The sequence below is a fragment of the Mirounga leonina genome, unplaced genomic scaffold, assembly GCF_011800145.1.
Source record: "Mirounga leonina isolate KUSES-001 unplaced genomic scaffold, KU_Mleo_1.0 Mir_176, whole genome shotgun sequence".
Classification (NCBI taxonomy): Eukaryota; Metazoa; Chordata; class Mammalia; order Carnivora; family Phocidae; genus Mirounga; species Mirounga leonina.
In genome coordinates, this window is record NW_023270454.1 from 43,736,265 (window position 1) to 43,752,949 (window position 16,685).

At 35.3% G+C, this 16,685-nt stretch overlaps 1 protein-coding gene across 1 annotated transcript in view; it reads left to right on the plus strand.

The window, feature by feature from the left end:
• MGAT4D (MGAT4 family member D) overlaps nucleotides 1–16,685 on the plus strand; it is a 52,296-nt gene that overhangs the window by 32,268 nt on the left and 3,343 nt on the right. The window contains exons 9-10 of the mRNA XM_035023263.1: nucleotides 2,682–2,812; nucleotides 9,363–9,470. Coding sequence (XP_034879154.1) covers nucleotides 2,682–2,812; nucleotides 9,363–9,470 — 239 coding nt within the window. The remainder of the gene's footprint in view (nucleotides 1–2,681; nucleotides 2,813–9,362; nucleotides 9,471–16,685) is intronic.

Below are 16,685 nucleotides of genomic sequence, written 5' to 3' on the forward strand. Positions count from 1 at the left end.
TTATACATAATATTTTATAAAAATGTAAGGAAGATACCACCTAAGTGCTTGCTGAGAGTCTGCAGGCTCAGTGACTAAGGTGTACTTCTCTATTTTACATAAAAAATACTTTCAGTTTATATAGAAACTCAAAGAATTAAAGTTCTAGAGAAAGGAATTCTAACTTAGGACTCCCGTACTCTAAATTCCCTGTAATTTCCAGTATGCCAAAGCTGACATACTTAAAAAAGCGTAAAAATATATGAATCGGCCCCACCACGGAAGAGTTCCTATAATTGTGTCCAAGAGGGGATTTTTTTTTTTATTTAAAAAAATTTTTTTAATTCTTATGTTAATCCCCATACATTACATCATTAGTTTTAGATGAAGTGTTCCATGATTCATTGTTTGTGCACAACACCCAGTGCTCCATGCAGAACGTGCCCTCCTCAATACCCACCACCAGGCCAACCCATCCTCCCACCCCCCTCCCCTCTAGAACCCTGTTTGTTTTTCAGAGTCCATCGTCTCTCATGGTTCGACTACCCCTCCGATTTCCCCCGCTTCATTCTTCCCCTCCTGCTACCTTCTTCTTCTTCTTCTTTCCAAGAGGGGATTTTTAAAAAATTTCTTCTATAAACTTCTTTTTCTTCCTTCCACTCTTTCCATCCTTCCTTCTATACTTTTCCTTTTATTTGAACTTCGAGGTAGCAAGTTGAATGACCTTACTCATTTCATGGTGCACGTCATCGTTTCTTCATGCAGGAGCCCTCTCTTATTTTATTTTTTCATTTTATGCCCATTCCCTACTCCCACTTCTTCCCACACCCCAATAGGTTTGCACTCTACTCTGTTCAAAGTATACATATAAATATGCATATATCCATGTCAAATACTTGATGTTTATCATGTTTGTACCTGTTTAAAGTTTACATAAACGAGTGATGTGATAAGCCTATTCATGCCCCTTACATTTTTTTCCTCAAAACTAGATTTTAAAACTGCCAACATGTCAATTTATGTCCATTTAGTTTATTGTTCCTCACGGCTGTTGCATAAGCCCTATGTAATAATCCATTTGATTTATCCATCCTCAGAGTAGTTGACCTAAATTGCTTCCAATTCCCTGCTGCCACAAAGAAACGAAGTGACGTATTTGTCCCCGGGAGCAGGATCACTGAGGATGAAAGTAGCAGTGTCTCTGTGTAGCCGGATTGCTTTGCAGATTGGCTGTACAGTTTATACTCCCTTAAGCAGTGCGTATGGGTTCCTGTTTCCCCATATGCTTGACAGCATTTGATTTTATCCATTATATCTTTTTTTTTTTTTTTTGCCACTGGGAGGAGTGTAAAGCATTTCTCTGACTGCTTATGAAATCTGTTATTCATATACTTACTTGATCACCTTCTTTCCCATACATTTTTTATCAAGTGTTGCAGAATCCAGTTTTAAGACCCCAAAGATTTTTGCTCAGCTTTGATTTAAATAAGAAGAAAAATTATAGGTAACAGTAATACCCGATAAACTTGAAGAGGAAGTGTTTTGTTGATACATTACTTTATGAACTATAAATTCCTTTTTATTTTTCTCGCCAAAGTCAGGTATGAGAAGGATAGAGAATATTCACATTCTGATCACAAGAGCACAATGAACAGGAGCACATATATGTAATGCTGAAGTCTTATTTAAGCTTAAGTTTACAAAGGCTTTGTTCTCTGTTGTTAGAATAATAACAATTTTCTTACTCAATATTACCAAAAATATGAATTTGCTGAACAGAATTTTATAGCATACTGACAGCAGATAAGGAAAACATGAATACTGAATCAACTGTTTCCATCATTAAATCACTTGTTTTGGTCACTATATAAATGGGTGCCAAAAAATTAAAATATAATTATACATTTGATTAAGTAACCCATACAGACTCAGCTCCTAGTGAAAAAAATGAAGCATGCTTACTTTCTACCAGCATGTTTATTAAATGGTTAGATGTATTTTATACTATTTACTTTAAAGTGAAAATTTATCTGAATTTTATACCTTCAATTTCATTTTAAAATTAATTTTAAAATTAAAAATGCAGTATATTAGAAAAAAGGCAGTTGGACCTAATGAAATATCCTACTTTAAAATAGAGCAAATCTTTAAGAATCACAAATATAAGATAGAAATAAAATTCATATAAAAATGATGCTCAAATACTGAAATAATACTGTATTCTAATCAAAATTAAGTACTAAACATAAAAAATCTGGTAGATAAAGTTCTACAAAAGTCAGGTTATAAATCAGTTTCTGTAAAATTAAGTAAAAGATTATAGCTCCTATAATTTTCATTTTATTTATCTTTTTAATTATTATGTGTGTATCTTTCACATGATTTAGAAAATTGATCTCATTGGTTATCAAATTTGATTACCTGACAGTATTCACTATTCTAAACCTGCTTCACACTTTCCTGCCCTGAAATGGTAATCCTTAATACTTAAGCAGATGTATTATTTTGCTTTATTATCCTTCAACTTCACGAATACTTTAAGCTTTATTTTGAAGGAATAGATTTAATTTTTAATGATTTTTTGGTCCTTTCTCATGTTAATAGAATGAATGGCTATATATAAGCATTATTTTATGATATATTGTTATTTGGATTTGTAAACACTCAAGAGTTATTTGGATTTGTTTACTTTTTCTCCATAGGAAAGCTGTTTAAATCTGAGGACTTACTTGACTTTGTACATTTTTTTTTAATGTTCTACAAAGATAAACCCATAGACTTGCTCTTGAGGGACATTTTTCAGGTAAAGATGTGTAACCCAGGAGAAAATCCTGTGAGTATTTCTTTACTTTTAAATGCAAAATATTTTAGGAAAATACTATCTGTCTAATGTCATTCCCTAAAATTTGCTCACCAAACTAAACCTGATGAGTGCATTAATTTTTTAACTTCTGGTATCCAGAATTTTTACTGACACACGTATTAAATGAAGTAATGAGAGGCCACAAATTTAGTGAAAAGTAGAAAAAAAGAGACAAAAACAAATAAACAAATAATAAAATGATGGATGTAAATCCAAGTATGTCAATATTTACATCAAATATAAATAACCAAAATATACCAATTAAGAGAGAGTTCATCAGAATGGATTAAAAAACACTATGCAATTACTTGCTGTCTATACTTAGTTCAAATATAATGGTATACATAAGTTAAAAGTAAATGGTAGAGGGCGCCTGAGTGGCTCAGTCGGTTAAGTGTCTGCCTTCAGCTCAGGTCATGATCCCAGGGTCCTGGGATCGAGTCCTGCATTGGGCTCCCTGCTCGTGCTCTTGCTCATTCTCTCTCTCAAATAAATAAAATATATATTTTTTAAAGTAAAAGGTAGGGGCGCCTGGGTGGCTCAGTTGGTTAAGCGGCTGCCTTCAGCTCAGGTCATGGTCCCAGGGTCCTGGGATTGAGCCCCGCATCGGGCTCCCTGCTTGGTGGGAGGCCTGTTTCTCCCTCTCCCACTCCCCCTACTTGTGTTCTTTCTCTAGCTTTCTCTCTCTCTCTGTCAGTTAAATAAATGAATAAAATCTTTAAAGAAAAATAAAAGTAAAGTAAAAGGTAGAAAAAAATACCTGCAGACACTAATCAAAGGAAATCTGTAGTAGCTATTATTAATATCAAAGTAGACTTTGGTGAAAAAAAACAAAAAATTTAACCAGGGATCAAGAAAGATACTATATACAGGTAAAAGAGTCAAATCACCAAGAAGATATGACAATCCTAAAAGTGTATGCATCAAAATACATTAAGCAAAAGATGACAGAACTAAAGGAAAAAATAGATTAGTCTATAGTTATAGTTGGAGACTTCAACACTCCTCTCTCAGTAAGCAACAGAGCTGGTGGGTAGAAAACCAGCAAAGAGATAAAAGAATTGAACAACACCATCTACCATCTGGATTTAATTGGTATTTTATTTTATTTTAAAGATTTCATTTATTTATTTGACAGAGAGAGAGAGACTGTGCGTGCCCAAGCAAAGGGAGTGGCAGGCAGAGAGAGAGGGGGAAGCAGGCTCCCCACTCAGCAGCCTCGATCCCAGGATCTTGGGATCATGACCCGAGCTAAAGATATATGCTTAACCTGCTGAGCCATGCTTAACCTACTGAGCCCCTTAATTGATATTTTAAAAACACTATGTCCAACAGCACTAGAAAACACATTCTTTTAAAATATGTATAGAACATTCACCAAAATAGACATGTCTTATATCATAAAGCAAAGCTCAACAAATTTAAGATGTAATCGCAAAAAATGAAACTAAAATTTGACAATGGAATAAAATTAGAAATTAATAACAGAAAGATAACTGAAAAATCTACAAGCACTTGGAATTTAAACAATACACTCCTGAATAAACCATGAGTGAAAGAGGAAGTCTCTAAAGGAAATTAGAAAATACTTTGAATTGAATGAAATGAAAATACAACCTAACAAAATTTGTGGGAGGCAGCTAAAGCACTGCTTATGGAGAAATTTGTCCCAGAAGAAATCATTATCTTAGAGGAGAAGAAAGATCTCCCATAAATAATCTCAGCTTCCACCTTAAGTCACTAGAAAAAGAAGAGCAAAATAAACCCAAATCAAGCAGAAGAAAGAGAATAATACCTCTGAGGGCAGAAAGAAACAAAACTGAAAACATAAAGGCAGTAGAGAAAATTAATGAAACCAAAATCTGGTTCTTTGAAAAGAGCAAGAAACTGATAAATTTCTGAAGAAATTTCAAAGAAAACTCAAAACATAAATTATCAATATTAAAATGAAAGAGAGAATATCATGATATGTATGTGTGTGTGTGTAAGTCTAACAAAATATGTAGGTTATCTATATGCTGAAAACTTAAAAATGCTGATGAAAGGAAGAGACATACCATGATCATGGATTGGAAAGCTCAATATAGTAAATATGCAAATGCTTCCTAAAATGATCTATGTATTTAACATAATGCCAATCAAAATCCCAGCAGGATTTTCTATGGTAGATATAGGCAAGCTAATTCTAAAATTTTTTTTTTAAAGATTTTATTTATTTGACAGAGACACAATGAGAGAGGGAACACAAGCAGGGGGAGTGGGAGAGGGAGAAGCAGGCTCCCAGCAGAGGAGGGAGCCCGACAGAGGGCTCGATCCGAGGACCCCAGGACCACGACCCGAGCCGAAGGCAGGCGCCTAACGACTGAGCCACCCAGGTGCCCCTAATTCTAAAATTTTTCAGAAAAGGTGAACTAGTTTAGCTAAAATGATTTTGAAAAAGAAGAATAAAGGGCGCCTGGGTGGCTCAGTCATTAAGCGTCTCCCTTCGGCTCAGGTCATGATCCCAGGGTTCTGGGATTGAGCCCCGCATCGGGCTCCCTGCTCTGCAGAAAGCCTGCTTCTCCTTCTCCCACTCCCCCTGCTTGTGTTCCTGCTCTCGCTATGTCTCTCTCTGTCAAATAAATAAAATCTTTAAAAAAAAAAGAAAAAGAAGAATAAAGTTAGAGGCATTACACTACGCAATTTCAAATCTTATAATAAAGCTACAGTAAGCAAGACAAACATTTATAGGTAAAGAGCTAAACAAATAGACCCATGGAACTAAACAGATAATGCAGAAATAGGTCCACAAAATATGGCCAATTGATATTTGACAAAGGAGCATATACAATTCAATGGAGAAAGAATAGTCTTCTCAACAAATGTGTGTTGGATTAATTGAAGGGGTGTGTGTGTGTTTATGTATTTGTATATGATCTCAACCTAAATATCACACTTAATACAAACATTATTTCAAAATACATCATCTATCTAAATATGAAACATAAACTATAAAACTTTTAGAAGAAAGTATAGAATTCACCTTTAGGATCCAGGGCCAGGGGAAGAATTCTTAGACATGACACTAAAACCATGATCCATTTTTTTTCCATTGCTAAATTGGATTTCATTCAAATTAAAATCTTTTGTACTGTAAATTTTACTGTTAGAGGGTAAGACACCATAGACTAGGAAGAAATATTTGTAAACTCCATATACAACAAGGATTTGTATTCAGAATATATATAAAATTCTCAAAACTTAACAGGAAAACAACCCAATTAAAAAATAGGCACAAGACTTGAATAGACACTACAAAGGTAGTTTCTTCTTTACTGTAATAAGCAATGAACTCAGTTTTTCTTTATCAACAGGTTACTTGGGGGGTAATTTTGGGAAGCCAGCATTTGAAAATACCATCTCATTGGTACTTCTATTAATAGTTTAGCAAATTTTAGAATATTTCCTAAAGTTTAACTCCTCAACTAATTTATCTGACTTCAGTTTCAAATTAAATTAACCCAGGATTATTTAATTAGTTTACAGTTTTAAAAACAGTCATTTAATCTAATATTTTCCTACATGTTAGTACTGAGTAGAAATGCATTTAAGTAAGTCTGCTACTTTAAAAAATAAAAAAAAGCAACCTACTGAATGGGAGAAGATATTGACAAATAATATATATCTGAAAAGGGGGTTAATATCCTAAATATATAAAGAATTTATATAACTCAATACCCAAAAAACCCCCAATCTAATTAAAAATGGGCAGATAACCTGAATATACCTTTTTCCAAAGAAGCCATACAGATGGAGGCGACTGGGTAGCTCAGTTAAGTGTCTGCCTTCGACTCAGGTCATGATCTTAGGGTCCTGGGATCAAGCCCCACGTCAGGCTCTCTCCTCAGCAGGGAGTCTGCTTCTCCCTCTCCCTCTGTCTGCGAGCTCTCAATCTCTCTCAAATAAATAAATAAATAAATAGCAATACAGATGGCCAACAGATACATGAAAAGATGTTCAACATGACTCATCATCAGGGAAATGCAAATCAAACCATAATGAAATAGCACTTCACACTGGTCAGAATGGCCAAAATAAAAAACACAAGAAATAACAAGTGTTGGCAAGGATGTAGAGAAAAAGGAACCCTTGTGTGCTCTTGGTGGGAATGTAAATTGGTGCATCCACTATGGAAAACAGTATGGAGGTTCCTCAAAAAATTAAAAATAGAATTACCATATGATCCAGTAATTCCACACTGGATATTTACCCAGAAAAAACAAAATACTAATTGGAAAATATATATGCACCCCTATGTTTTTGTAGCATTATTTACAATAATCAAATTATGGAAACAGCCCAAGAGTCCATCAACAGATGAATGGATAAGGAAGATGTGATATATATACACAATGGAATATTATTCAGCCATAAAAAGAATGAAATCTTAACATTTGCAACAACATGGTTGGAACTAGAGAGTATAATGTTAAGTGAAAAAAAATCAGAGAAAGACAAACACCATATGATTTCATTCATGTGCAATTTAAGAAACAAAACAAATGAGCAAAGGAAAAAAAGAGAGATACAAACCAAGAAATAGACTCTTTGGGGGAGGGTCAGAGGGAAAAGGAGAGAGAGAATCTTTCTTCTTTTTTTTGTATTTAACCCTTATTTATTTTTATTAATTTTATTTTATTATGTTATGTTAGTCACCATACATTACATCATTAGTTTTTGATGTAGTGTTCCATGATTCATTGCTTGCGTATAACACCCAGAGTTCCATGCAATATGTACCCTCCTTAATACCCATCACCAGGCTAACCCATCCCCCTACCCCCCTTAAAACCCTCAGTTTGTTTCTCAGAGTCCATAGTCGGAGAGAGAGAATCTTAAGCAGGCTCTATGCCCAGCGTGGAGCCCGACCTCACAACCTTGAGATCATGACCTGAGCTGAAATCAAGAGACACTTAACTGACTGAGCCACCCAGGCGCCCCAAGAAATAGATTTAACTATAGAAAACAAACTGGAGGTTACCAAAGGGAGGTAGGTGGGGGGATGGGTGAAATAGGTGAGGGAAATTAAGAGTACACTTACCATGATGAGCACTGAATAATATATAGAATTGTTGAATCACTACATTGTACACCTGAAACTAATCCAACTCTGTATGTTAACTATAATGGAATAAAAATTATATTAACTATACTGGAAAAAAAGACATCTGGGTGGCTCAGTCAGTTAAGCATCTGACTCTTGATTTGGGCTCCAGTCATGATCTCAGGGTCATGAGATCCAGCCCTACATCTGGTTCTGTGCTCAGTGGGAGTCTGCTTGAGATTCTGTCTCTTTCTCTCCCTCTGCCCCTCCCCTCTGGGTGCTTACTTGCGCAAGCGTGCACACACACTCTCACTCTGTCTCTCTCTCAAATAAATAAATCTTTTAAAAAAATTGAGTATATAAATTTGAGATGCATTTTTATGAATTTTTCTATGTATACAGTATGTAAAATAATTCTCAACAATCATAATAATTTCAGATGTTTGCTTCTTTTTTTTTATTATGTTATGTTAAGCACCATACATTGCATCATTAGTTTTTGATGTAGTGTTCCATGATTCATTGCTTGCGTATAACACCCAGTGCTCCATGCAGTACGTGCCCTCTTTAATACCCATCACCAGGCTAACCCATCGCCCCACCCCCCTCCCCTCTAGAACCCTCAGTTTGTTTTTCAGAGTCCATAGTCTCTCATGGTTCGTCTCCCCCTCTGATTTTCCCCCCTTCATTCTTCCCTTCCTACTATCTTCTTCTTTTTTTTTTTTTTTAACATATAATGTATTATTTGTTTCAGAGGTACAGGTCTGTGATTCAACAGTCTTACACAATTCACAGCGCTCACCATAGCACTTACCCTCCCCAATGTTATCACCCAGCCACCCCATCCTTCCCATCCCGCCCCCCACTCCAGCAACCCTCAGTTTGTTTCCTGAGATGTTTGCTTCTAATAGGAATGGTGTCACAGGTCATCTTTCTTATTTTTATTTTTAATGAGATTAACCAAATCTTTTTCCATAAAGTATAATATTGGTTCTTTGTTTTAATTATATGGTTTTTTTTTGTTTTACTTAAGAAGAAATTAAGGTGGATGTAACTCAGTGTAGGAATTAATGACTATAGAAAGAGAAAGAATAATGTACTTTGAGAGAAATGGATAGAAAAATACAAAAAAATTTCATCTATGTTATTGAAATAAAAGGAAGGGAGCAGAAAATTATAGTTGGTACAACAGTAGCCTGATTTTCTAACACAGAGTTCAGGAAAATAACATGCTTTAACTAAAACCTTTTTATATCTCAACTTGTGTTTTATTATTCTTATGAAGAAAAAGCTAAGAAAGTTTTATTTAATTTTTAAATATTAAAATAAAACTCTGGCAAAAACTAATATAATACAAAATTCTGCCATCCATAAATGCAATAAAAAGGAGTGTTTGGGTTGTTACAGAAGAGTGTTGTTTCTCTTATTTTTCCCTAGGAAAAATGTGCAGAACGAAATAAGCAAATTCGTATTCGATATAAACCTTCTCTTTTCCAGCATGTGGGTATACAGTCATCATTCCCTGGAATAGAACAATATTCCAAAGTAAGATTTTGAAATGTATCTTGAGTAATATTAATACAATGTCTCATTAACTTATAAAATATTGTTTAGAAAAGGAGTGATGAAAACAGAATAAAATATGGTTGTTCAAACATAATTATCTTATGACAACTATATGTTGTGAAGAACAATCATTTTTTCAAGACCCAAGTTATCTGTCATGGTAAGAAAAATCCAGTGTATGTAAACTTCTTTGCCTTACTCTTACCAGCTGTGCAGTTCAAGTAATGACTACAAACGTGTTTTAAAAATCATAATAAAATTCACTATTTTAGTCTAATATTTAAAGTTATAGAAGAATATTTCTAAATAAAATGCTCCTATTATTGAATTTAAATGTATCAACATTCTTGTTTCAGATCACTGTTTACCATATCAACAAAAATTCAGTCTTGTTTGATTTTTAATCAGTCTTTAATGTTCCATCATTTTTTGGAAGCAATGTTACTCGTCATTGACTTAGCATCTTGGTAGAGTAGAAGAAGCAAAGACTTCAGAGTCAAAACAACTAGTTTTTAGTTATGGTGACCTATGTACATGATATTGGGCAAGCCCTAACACTCTTCTGTGCTTTTTTCATCTGTAAGAGAAGCTTAAATTAGATGATCCTTAAGATGTTTTCAGCCTTTGAAATCTCTCCTTTCTTAGTTTCTTCACACAACAAAGCAAATGATTGCTTTAATCCTTTGTGAATTGAAATGAGAGAAATGCACATACACATATTCCCATCATTTCGTTCATTTTTTTATGACCTGCCCTCTTTCCACCTTTTCTACTCCTTATCTCCATGTATTTATTGCACTGCACTCTTTGGAACACTGTCTGAAACATAGTGTGAATTCAGTAAATGTTAGCTATTAGCAATTAGGCAAAGTGAAATTCTAGATTAAAAGTGTTCATTAAACAAAGCAAACAAGTGCCAGGAATAATGAAAATTTAACTATTATAAATCTTCATGCAACAAATAACACTGTGAAAATACATAAAACATAGCTGCAGGTGATGCAGAAAGAAATTGAATCTATGCCATTCTATTTGTCGGTGCTATTATAATGGGACTCTTTTCTTCCATTGTATTTTTTGCTGGATAAGCTATTTTAACCTTACCTTTGTAAATTCACAACAGAATAGAATATTTATCTAATCACTCATATTTTGATATTATAATCTAGCTTTTGTCCTTTTTTATGCCTCACTCCATGTAAAATAGAAATAAATAACAATTTAATGGTATGTCAAATGTGATTGTATATTTTTAAAATTTATATTATTTTAATTGTTATAATTAATTATATTATTTTAAAATTTTCTAACAGGATATTTATTATTAGGAGTTTCATAATTCAAATACCTTCTTTAAAAATGATCAGCATCATTCTTTGGAAAAAACGGCATAATAAGGATTAATCTTAGTTCTCAACTTTCTTCATAGTGGATAAAGGACTATATCATATAAAAAAATTTAAGCCTTTGATAATATAGTGGTAAGTATAAAATTGATATATAGAAAATTATCAGATATTTGTTAGCTTTATTTTATAATCATGTTTTGTGTATTTTAAAATCTTATACAGATAACTTTCTGATATACTCTCTAATATTTTGTTTTAGAAGAATGAATAAATATTTCCTTTTCCTTTTTTATCATATACTGTAGACGTACAACGAATTTGGAGACAATAGATCTGAGTTTGAAGCCTCATTTTTTTTTAAGATTTTATTTATTTATTTGAGGGAGGGAGGATGAGCAAAGGGAAGAGGAGGGGGAAGGGCAGAGGGAGAAGCAGGCTCCCTGTTGAGCAGGGAGTACAATGCAGGGTTCATCCCAGGACCCTGGGATCATGACCTGAGCTGAAGGCAGACACTTAACTGACTGAGCCACCCAGGATCCCCTGAAGCCTCATTCTTATCAATAGATGCAACAATATGGATGAATCTCTAAAATTACATTATGCTAAATGAAAAAAGCCAGATGCAGAAGACTATATGATTCAATTTGTATGGAACGCTAGAAAAGGCAGATCCTGATATCTCATTATGATTTTAATTTGCATTTCTTTAATGACCACTGATGTTGAGCATCTTTTCATGTGCTAGTTGTGTGTGTGTGTGTATGTGTGTGTGTATACAGATATACACACACATTTTTACGAAATGTGGATTTTAATGAAATGTATTATATATTTTGTGAAATGTCTTGTTAAGTATTTGCCCATTTAAAAAATTGGGTTGTTCACCTGTTTACTTTTGAATTGTTATAATTCCATATATAGGCTGACCACAAGTCTCAACTTACGGCTTGTTCTTTCATTTTCTTAATTTCATTTTCTTTTAATGAATGAAAGATTTTAACTTTGATAGAGTTCACTCCACCCAAACCTCCACCCTGTCCATATAGTTACATCATTGGTTAGCTCAGTATTCAATGATTTTATAATGACAATATAAATGCTATTTACACTTAAACTATGTAATATGCTCTATTTTTCCTTTATTATACAACTTTTTTTTGGAGTTTTAAATTGGCTTTATTTCAATGTATGTATCACTAATTCATCCTTAGATGCCCTGTGAATTATCTAAATCTGTTCTTAGTATATTCAAACATTTTAAAAATCATGGATGAACGTTGAATATTGTCAAATGCTTTTCTGCATTTCTACTGTTTCTTAATCTTGAAAAATATCTCTCCTGCAGCCTTCTGACCAGTTCTAGCTGATATTTTAGGAACCAGGGGGTTGATTTTCTTGTTTTCTATATCCCAAATATGTATCTTACTTGGTCCACATGTTTGTTAGTAAAGCACACCCCCCCAGTAATTTCTTGAGAAAGATAGTGTAGGAGGTGAATTCTTGGAGAACTGAAACATCTTAAAATGAATGCCGTCTGTCAAACTTAATTGTTGGGTTGGCTAGGCAAAGAATTCTGAATTCTTATTTTTGAAGGTATTCAAGAGTGTAACCAATGAAAAGTAGTTAAAGCCATTCTAATTCCTGTTTCTTGGTATAAGAACAATTTCCCATCTGTAAACCTTTAACATTTTTCTTGTATTTAGGGTTCTACAATTTCATGATGATGGTATGGGTCTATTTTTATCAATTGTGCTTGATATTTGGTAGGGCTTTTTAATCTGAAAACTCATATTTGGATTCTGGAAAATATTCACAAATTACTTTGTTGATAAATTTTCTCCTCTATTTTCTATATTCTTTTTAAGGAACCTTATTTCAAATGTTAGATTCCTTGGATTGATGTTCTCTCTCTCTCCCCTACTTTCCCTTTACTGTTTTCTTTCTATTTGCTTCACTTTCTGAAAGTTTTTCTGATTTTCATCTTACATCCTTTTTATTGGTGCTTTTTTTGTTTTTGGGGTAGTTCTCATTGATTGGTTGGCTTTGTTTTTGCTATTATAGCTTTAATGTCTAAGAACCCCTTTTGTGCTCCTAATGCCATTGTCCCCTTTTATAACACTTGGTTCTTATTTTATGATTGAAATAGTTCCACTTATCCCTCTGAGGATTTTAATAGTTTTTTTTTTTTTTAAGATTTAAAAAAAATTTCTTCCTCCTGCATAGTTTCTATTTCCTCCAAGTTTTTTGTTGTTGTTGTTCTCTGTTCTTCAAGTTGTTGAAGGGTTTCCTCATGTATGTAGTGATCATAGATTGTATGTTCAAATGGAGAAAGCTGGTTGGAGGCTCTGAGCACAAGGCTGAACCCATCAGTTTCACTGACAGAGGAGTGGCTAGGCTCTTTCCCAGGAAATCACCTTAGTGCCTCCCAGTCTTGCTGCATGGGCTAATCAAATTGCTGGAGAATTTGGGAGCCAAGTGGGCAAAGATAGCTGGGGCTTTCAGTGTTCACTTTGTCAATATTTACTTATTTGTTCTGTTTTCTCTTTTTTAAAGATTTATTTATTTATTTATTTATTTATTTATTTATTTATTTATGGGGCAGGGAGGGGCAGAGGGAAAGAGAGAATTTCAAGCAGACTCCCCATTCAAGTGTGGAGCCTGACGGGGGGCTAGATCTCATGACTCTGAGACCATGACCCTGAGATTATGACCTGAGCCAAAATCAGGAGTCGGACACTTAACGGATTGAGCCACCCAGGTGCCCCTGTTTGTCTTGTTTATCATTATTATCCTTACCCTGGTTTGAGTCTAGATACATACCTTATGTTTGCCTTTTCAGAGAATTACCCTTCAAGAGTGAAGAAAAGATAATTGCTTGGATCTGTGGGGTGGGAGAAGATATTTAGAGCTTTATCCACCGCTGCGACTTGCAAGCCATCTTCATAGTTTTGCCCCATCTTCACCTCTGTTTCTAGCAGTAGTGGGGATTTCTGCCCTGCGGATTGTGTTTCTCTGCTTCCCACTGGCTGCTTGAGACACAGCTCTCTCACACCTCCATTTGGTTACCATTGTCTGCTTTCCCATTCTGTTTGTAAGATCATGTATCTTCAACTGGCCCTTATGGTTAAGTGTGATTTCTAGAAAGAGTGAAAGTTAATACTTGTGTCTGATTTGCCATCTTGCCAAGGCATCCTGCTAGTTCATTCTCGAACTTTTACTCTTTGCCTCATTTGTTTTTGAACTTCCAAAAAGAAAATCTTAATTTCCAGGACTTTCAGTTGATTCTTTTTATATACACAATATCCTTCCTATCATTCAGAGAAAATCAATTACACTTAAACAGTAGTATATTATGTAATGTGTAATTCATTACTTTAACTGCTGCCTATACTTAGAGTCTGTTGTTAATTCTGCATCATTGCCATCCTCCTCTCCACTCTCTGCTTCTCGGGGGAGAATTGGGGGAGTACACCTCACAGAATATCTTTCCCTCACAGAGTGCCGTGTTAGATTCTGTCAGTGAGAGGTACTCCCAGTAGACCTGGAAGATGGTGGCCGAGAGGGCAGCAGACGCCTGGACAGGAAGTTGAGTTCACACTTGCTGCCTGGCCAGCTGAGACCACGGGTGGCTTCTCCTGGCTTCCAGGGTTCTGAAAATGGCCGCTGTTCTGCTGAGGATTTCCAGGTTTCCAGAAGTGGCTTCTTGACCTTTGCTCCCCTAATCCTTCCAACAGTTGAGCTCACGTCTAGTTTACTCTAGCTTCATGAACCTGATTTCTTTATTCAGAATACCCCAAGTGTCATCTGTTTCCTTGACTGGCCTCAGTTTCTCAGGATCTGCTGCTGCTTGTGTTTCACCAGCCCCCCCAACTGAAATTTTGTTTCTTACTCATTGGGACTCTCTATTGTTTTGTCTATGAATGTTGAGTCTGTTTTCTGTAGCCTTCCTCCAGTATTTATGGGAGGAATGGGCAGTCTACAGCTCACTCTGTACAGATGCTTTTCTTCTGAGTAGGGAAGACCCCATTCTTTTTGGGTATTGTTTTCTTCTCCACAAACACCCATACTCTATGCCTCTGCTGGGCAATGGTCATTTGATGTCTGCTGCTGGGCATAAGCATGCATATCCCAACTGTGACTCTGCAGCTAATTCCAGTGTCCCTGCTTGTTGCCCTATATCCACCATCTCTGAGCTTGGGTCATCCTTAGAGCCATGCCCACCTTTTTAGTAGCTGCCTCCTTTGTGTTTTGGAATTTGAATTCCTCCCCTTCTAGTCCAGTCTCATCTGCTTTCCATTTAACATTCCATCTGCATGGTGTATATGGATGGAAGTGTGTTCATGCAGAATTACCTTTTGACACTTCAACAGCAAAAGAGGCCTATAATGTATAATCAAAAGTATGCATTATTTATACACAGACCACTTCATGGAAATGTGGGTGCATTTCCATGAAGATAACCCTACATTCTATGTATTTCAATTAGACCTGCCTCACATTAAAAGGTGCTTTTCTTTTTTTAATGGGACTGAGATCAGCAAAAGTTTGAAGAAGATACCTCAGCTGGCAAATTTCCCAGGAACCTGTATCTGTTATGCTCTCAGTCACCTGTCTTTCTCTTTTACTAGCTCCTTTCAGAATGTCTCCCTTCTTTCCTTCAAGAACAAGAAGACCACCACCACCTCATAGTTTCCCTCCCACGTTAGGGATTAGAAATGCCTTCAGCATCCTCCACTGCAACCACATTTCACTATCAAAAACAATTTCAGGGAAATAATGAGCTGTCCATTTGCTAAGACTTTTAGATATTTAAAATTAGATGTTTCCAAACTGAGGAAAGAGTTGCAGAATGGATTACCCCTTTCACTTCCCAAAGGCTGTATTTCAAAATGGATTAAATTTAATTGTATAAAATTTTTAGCTTTGTTTATATTTTTCAAGCAATATGCACATATCTGGCTAAAAATTAATAAAAAGAGGAGCTTATAATAAAAGGCAACAACCCCCTACACTTCCCCAGCCCTATCTCACTCACCAGAGGCAATGACATTTCATCAGTTCTGGTTTAAATGCCTCTGGTAGTTTTCTTTATATTGCTAAATAATATGCTTATGCTACTAATTTTTATTTATCCACATTATTTTTCCTGCAGTACAGATGAATATTTAGCTCAGATACTTATTCATTTTTATTATGTCTTAGTCAGTTTCGGCTGCTAAGACAAAAATACCACAGACTGGGTGGCTTAGACAACAGAAATTTATTTCTCACAGTTCCAGAGGTTGGAAAGTCCAAGATCAGGGTTCCAACATGGGGGCTTTTGGTGAGAGCCCACTTACTGGTTTGTAGACAGTGTCTTCTAACTATATCCTCACATGGCCAAGAGTAGAGAAAGCTCTAGTCTCTTTATCCCCTTATGAAGGCACTAAACTCATTCATGAACCCTCTGGACCTAATTATCTCCCAAAACCCCCATTTCCAAATACACTGAAGAATTAGGCTTCAGCATATAAATTTGAGGAAGGGGACACAAATAGTTGATAGCATATTACGACTTTAATTATTTTGCCCCTTTCTTTTCTAAGTTCTCTTTTCTGAAAGAATAATCAAATATTAAACTTACTGAATTGATCTCCTATATGTCATAGCTTTTATTTACTATTTTTTTTTAAAGATTTTATTTATTTGAGAGAGAGAGCACACGAGACAGAGCTAGAGAGAACATGAGCAAGGGAAGGAACAGAGGGAGAAGCAGACTCCCCGTGGAGCGGGGAGCCAGACGTGGGCCTCTGGGCTGAGGCTTGATCCCAGGATGCTGAGATCACGACCTGAGCCAAAGGCAGAC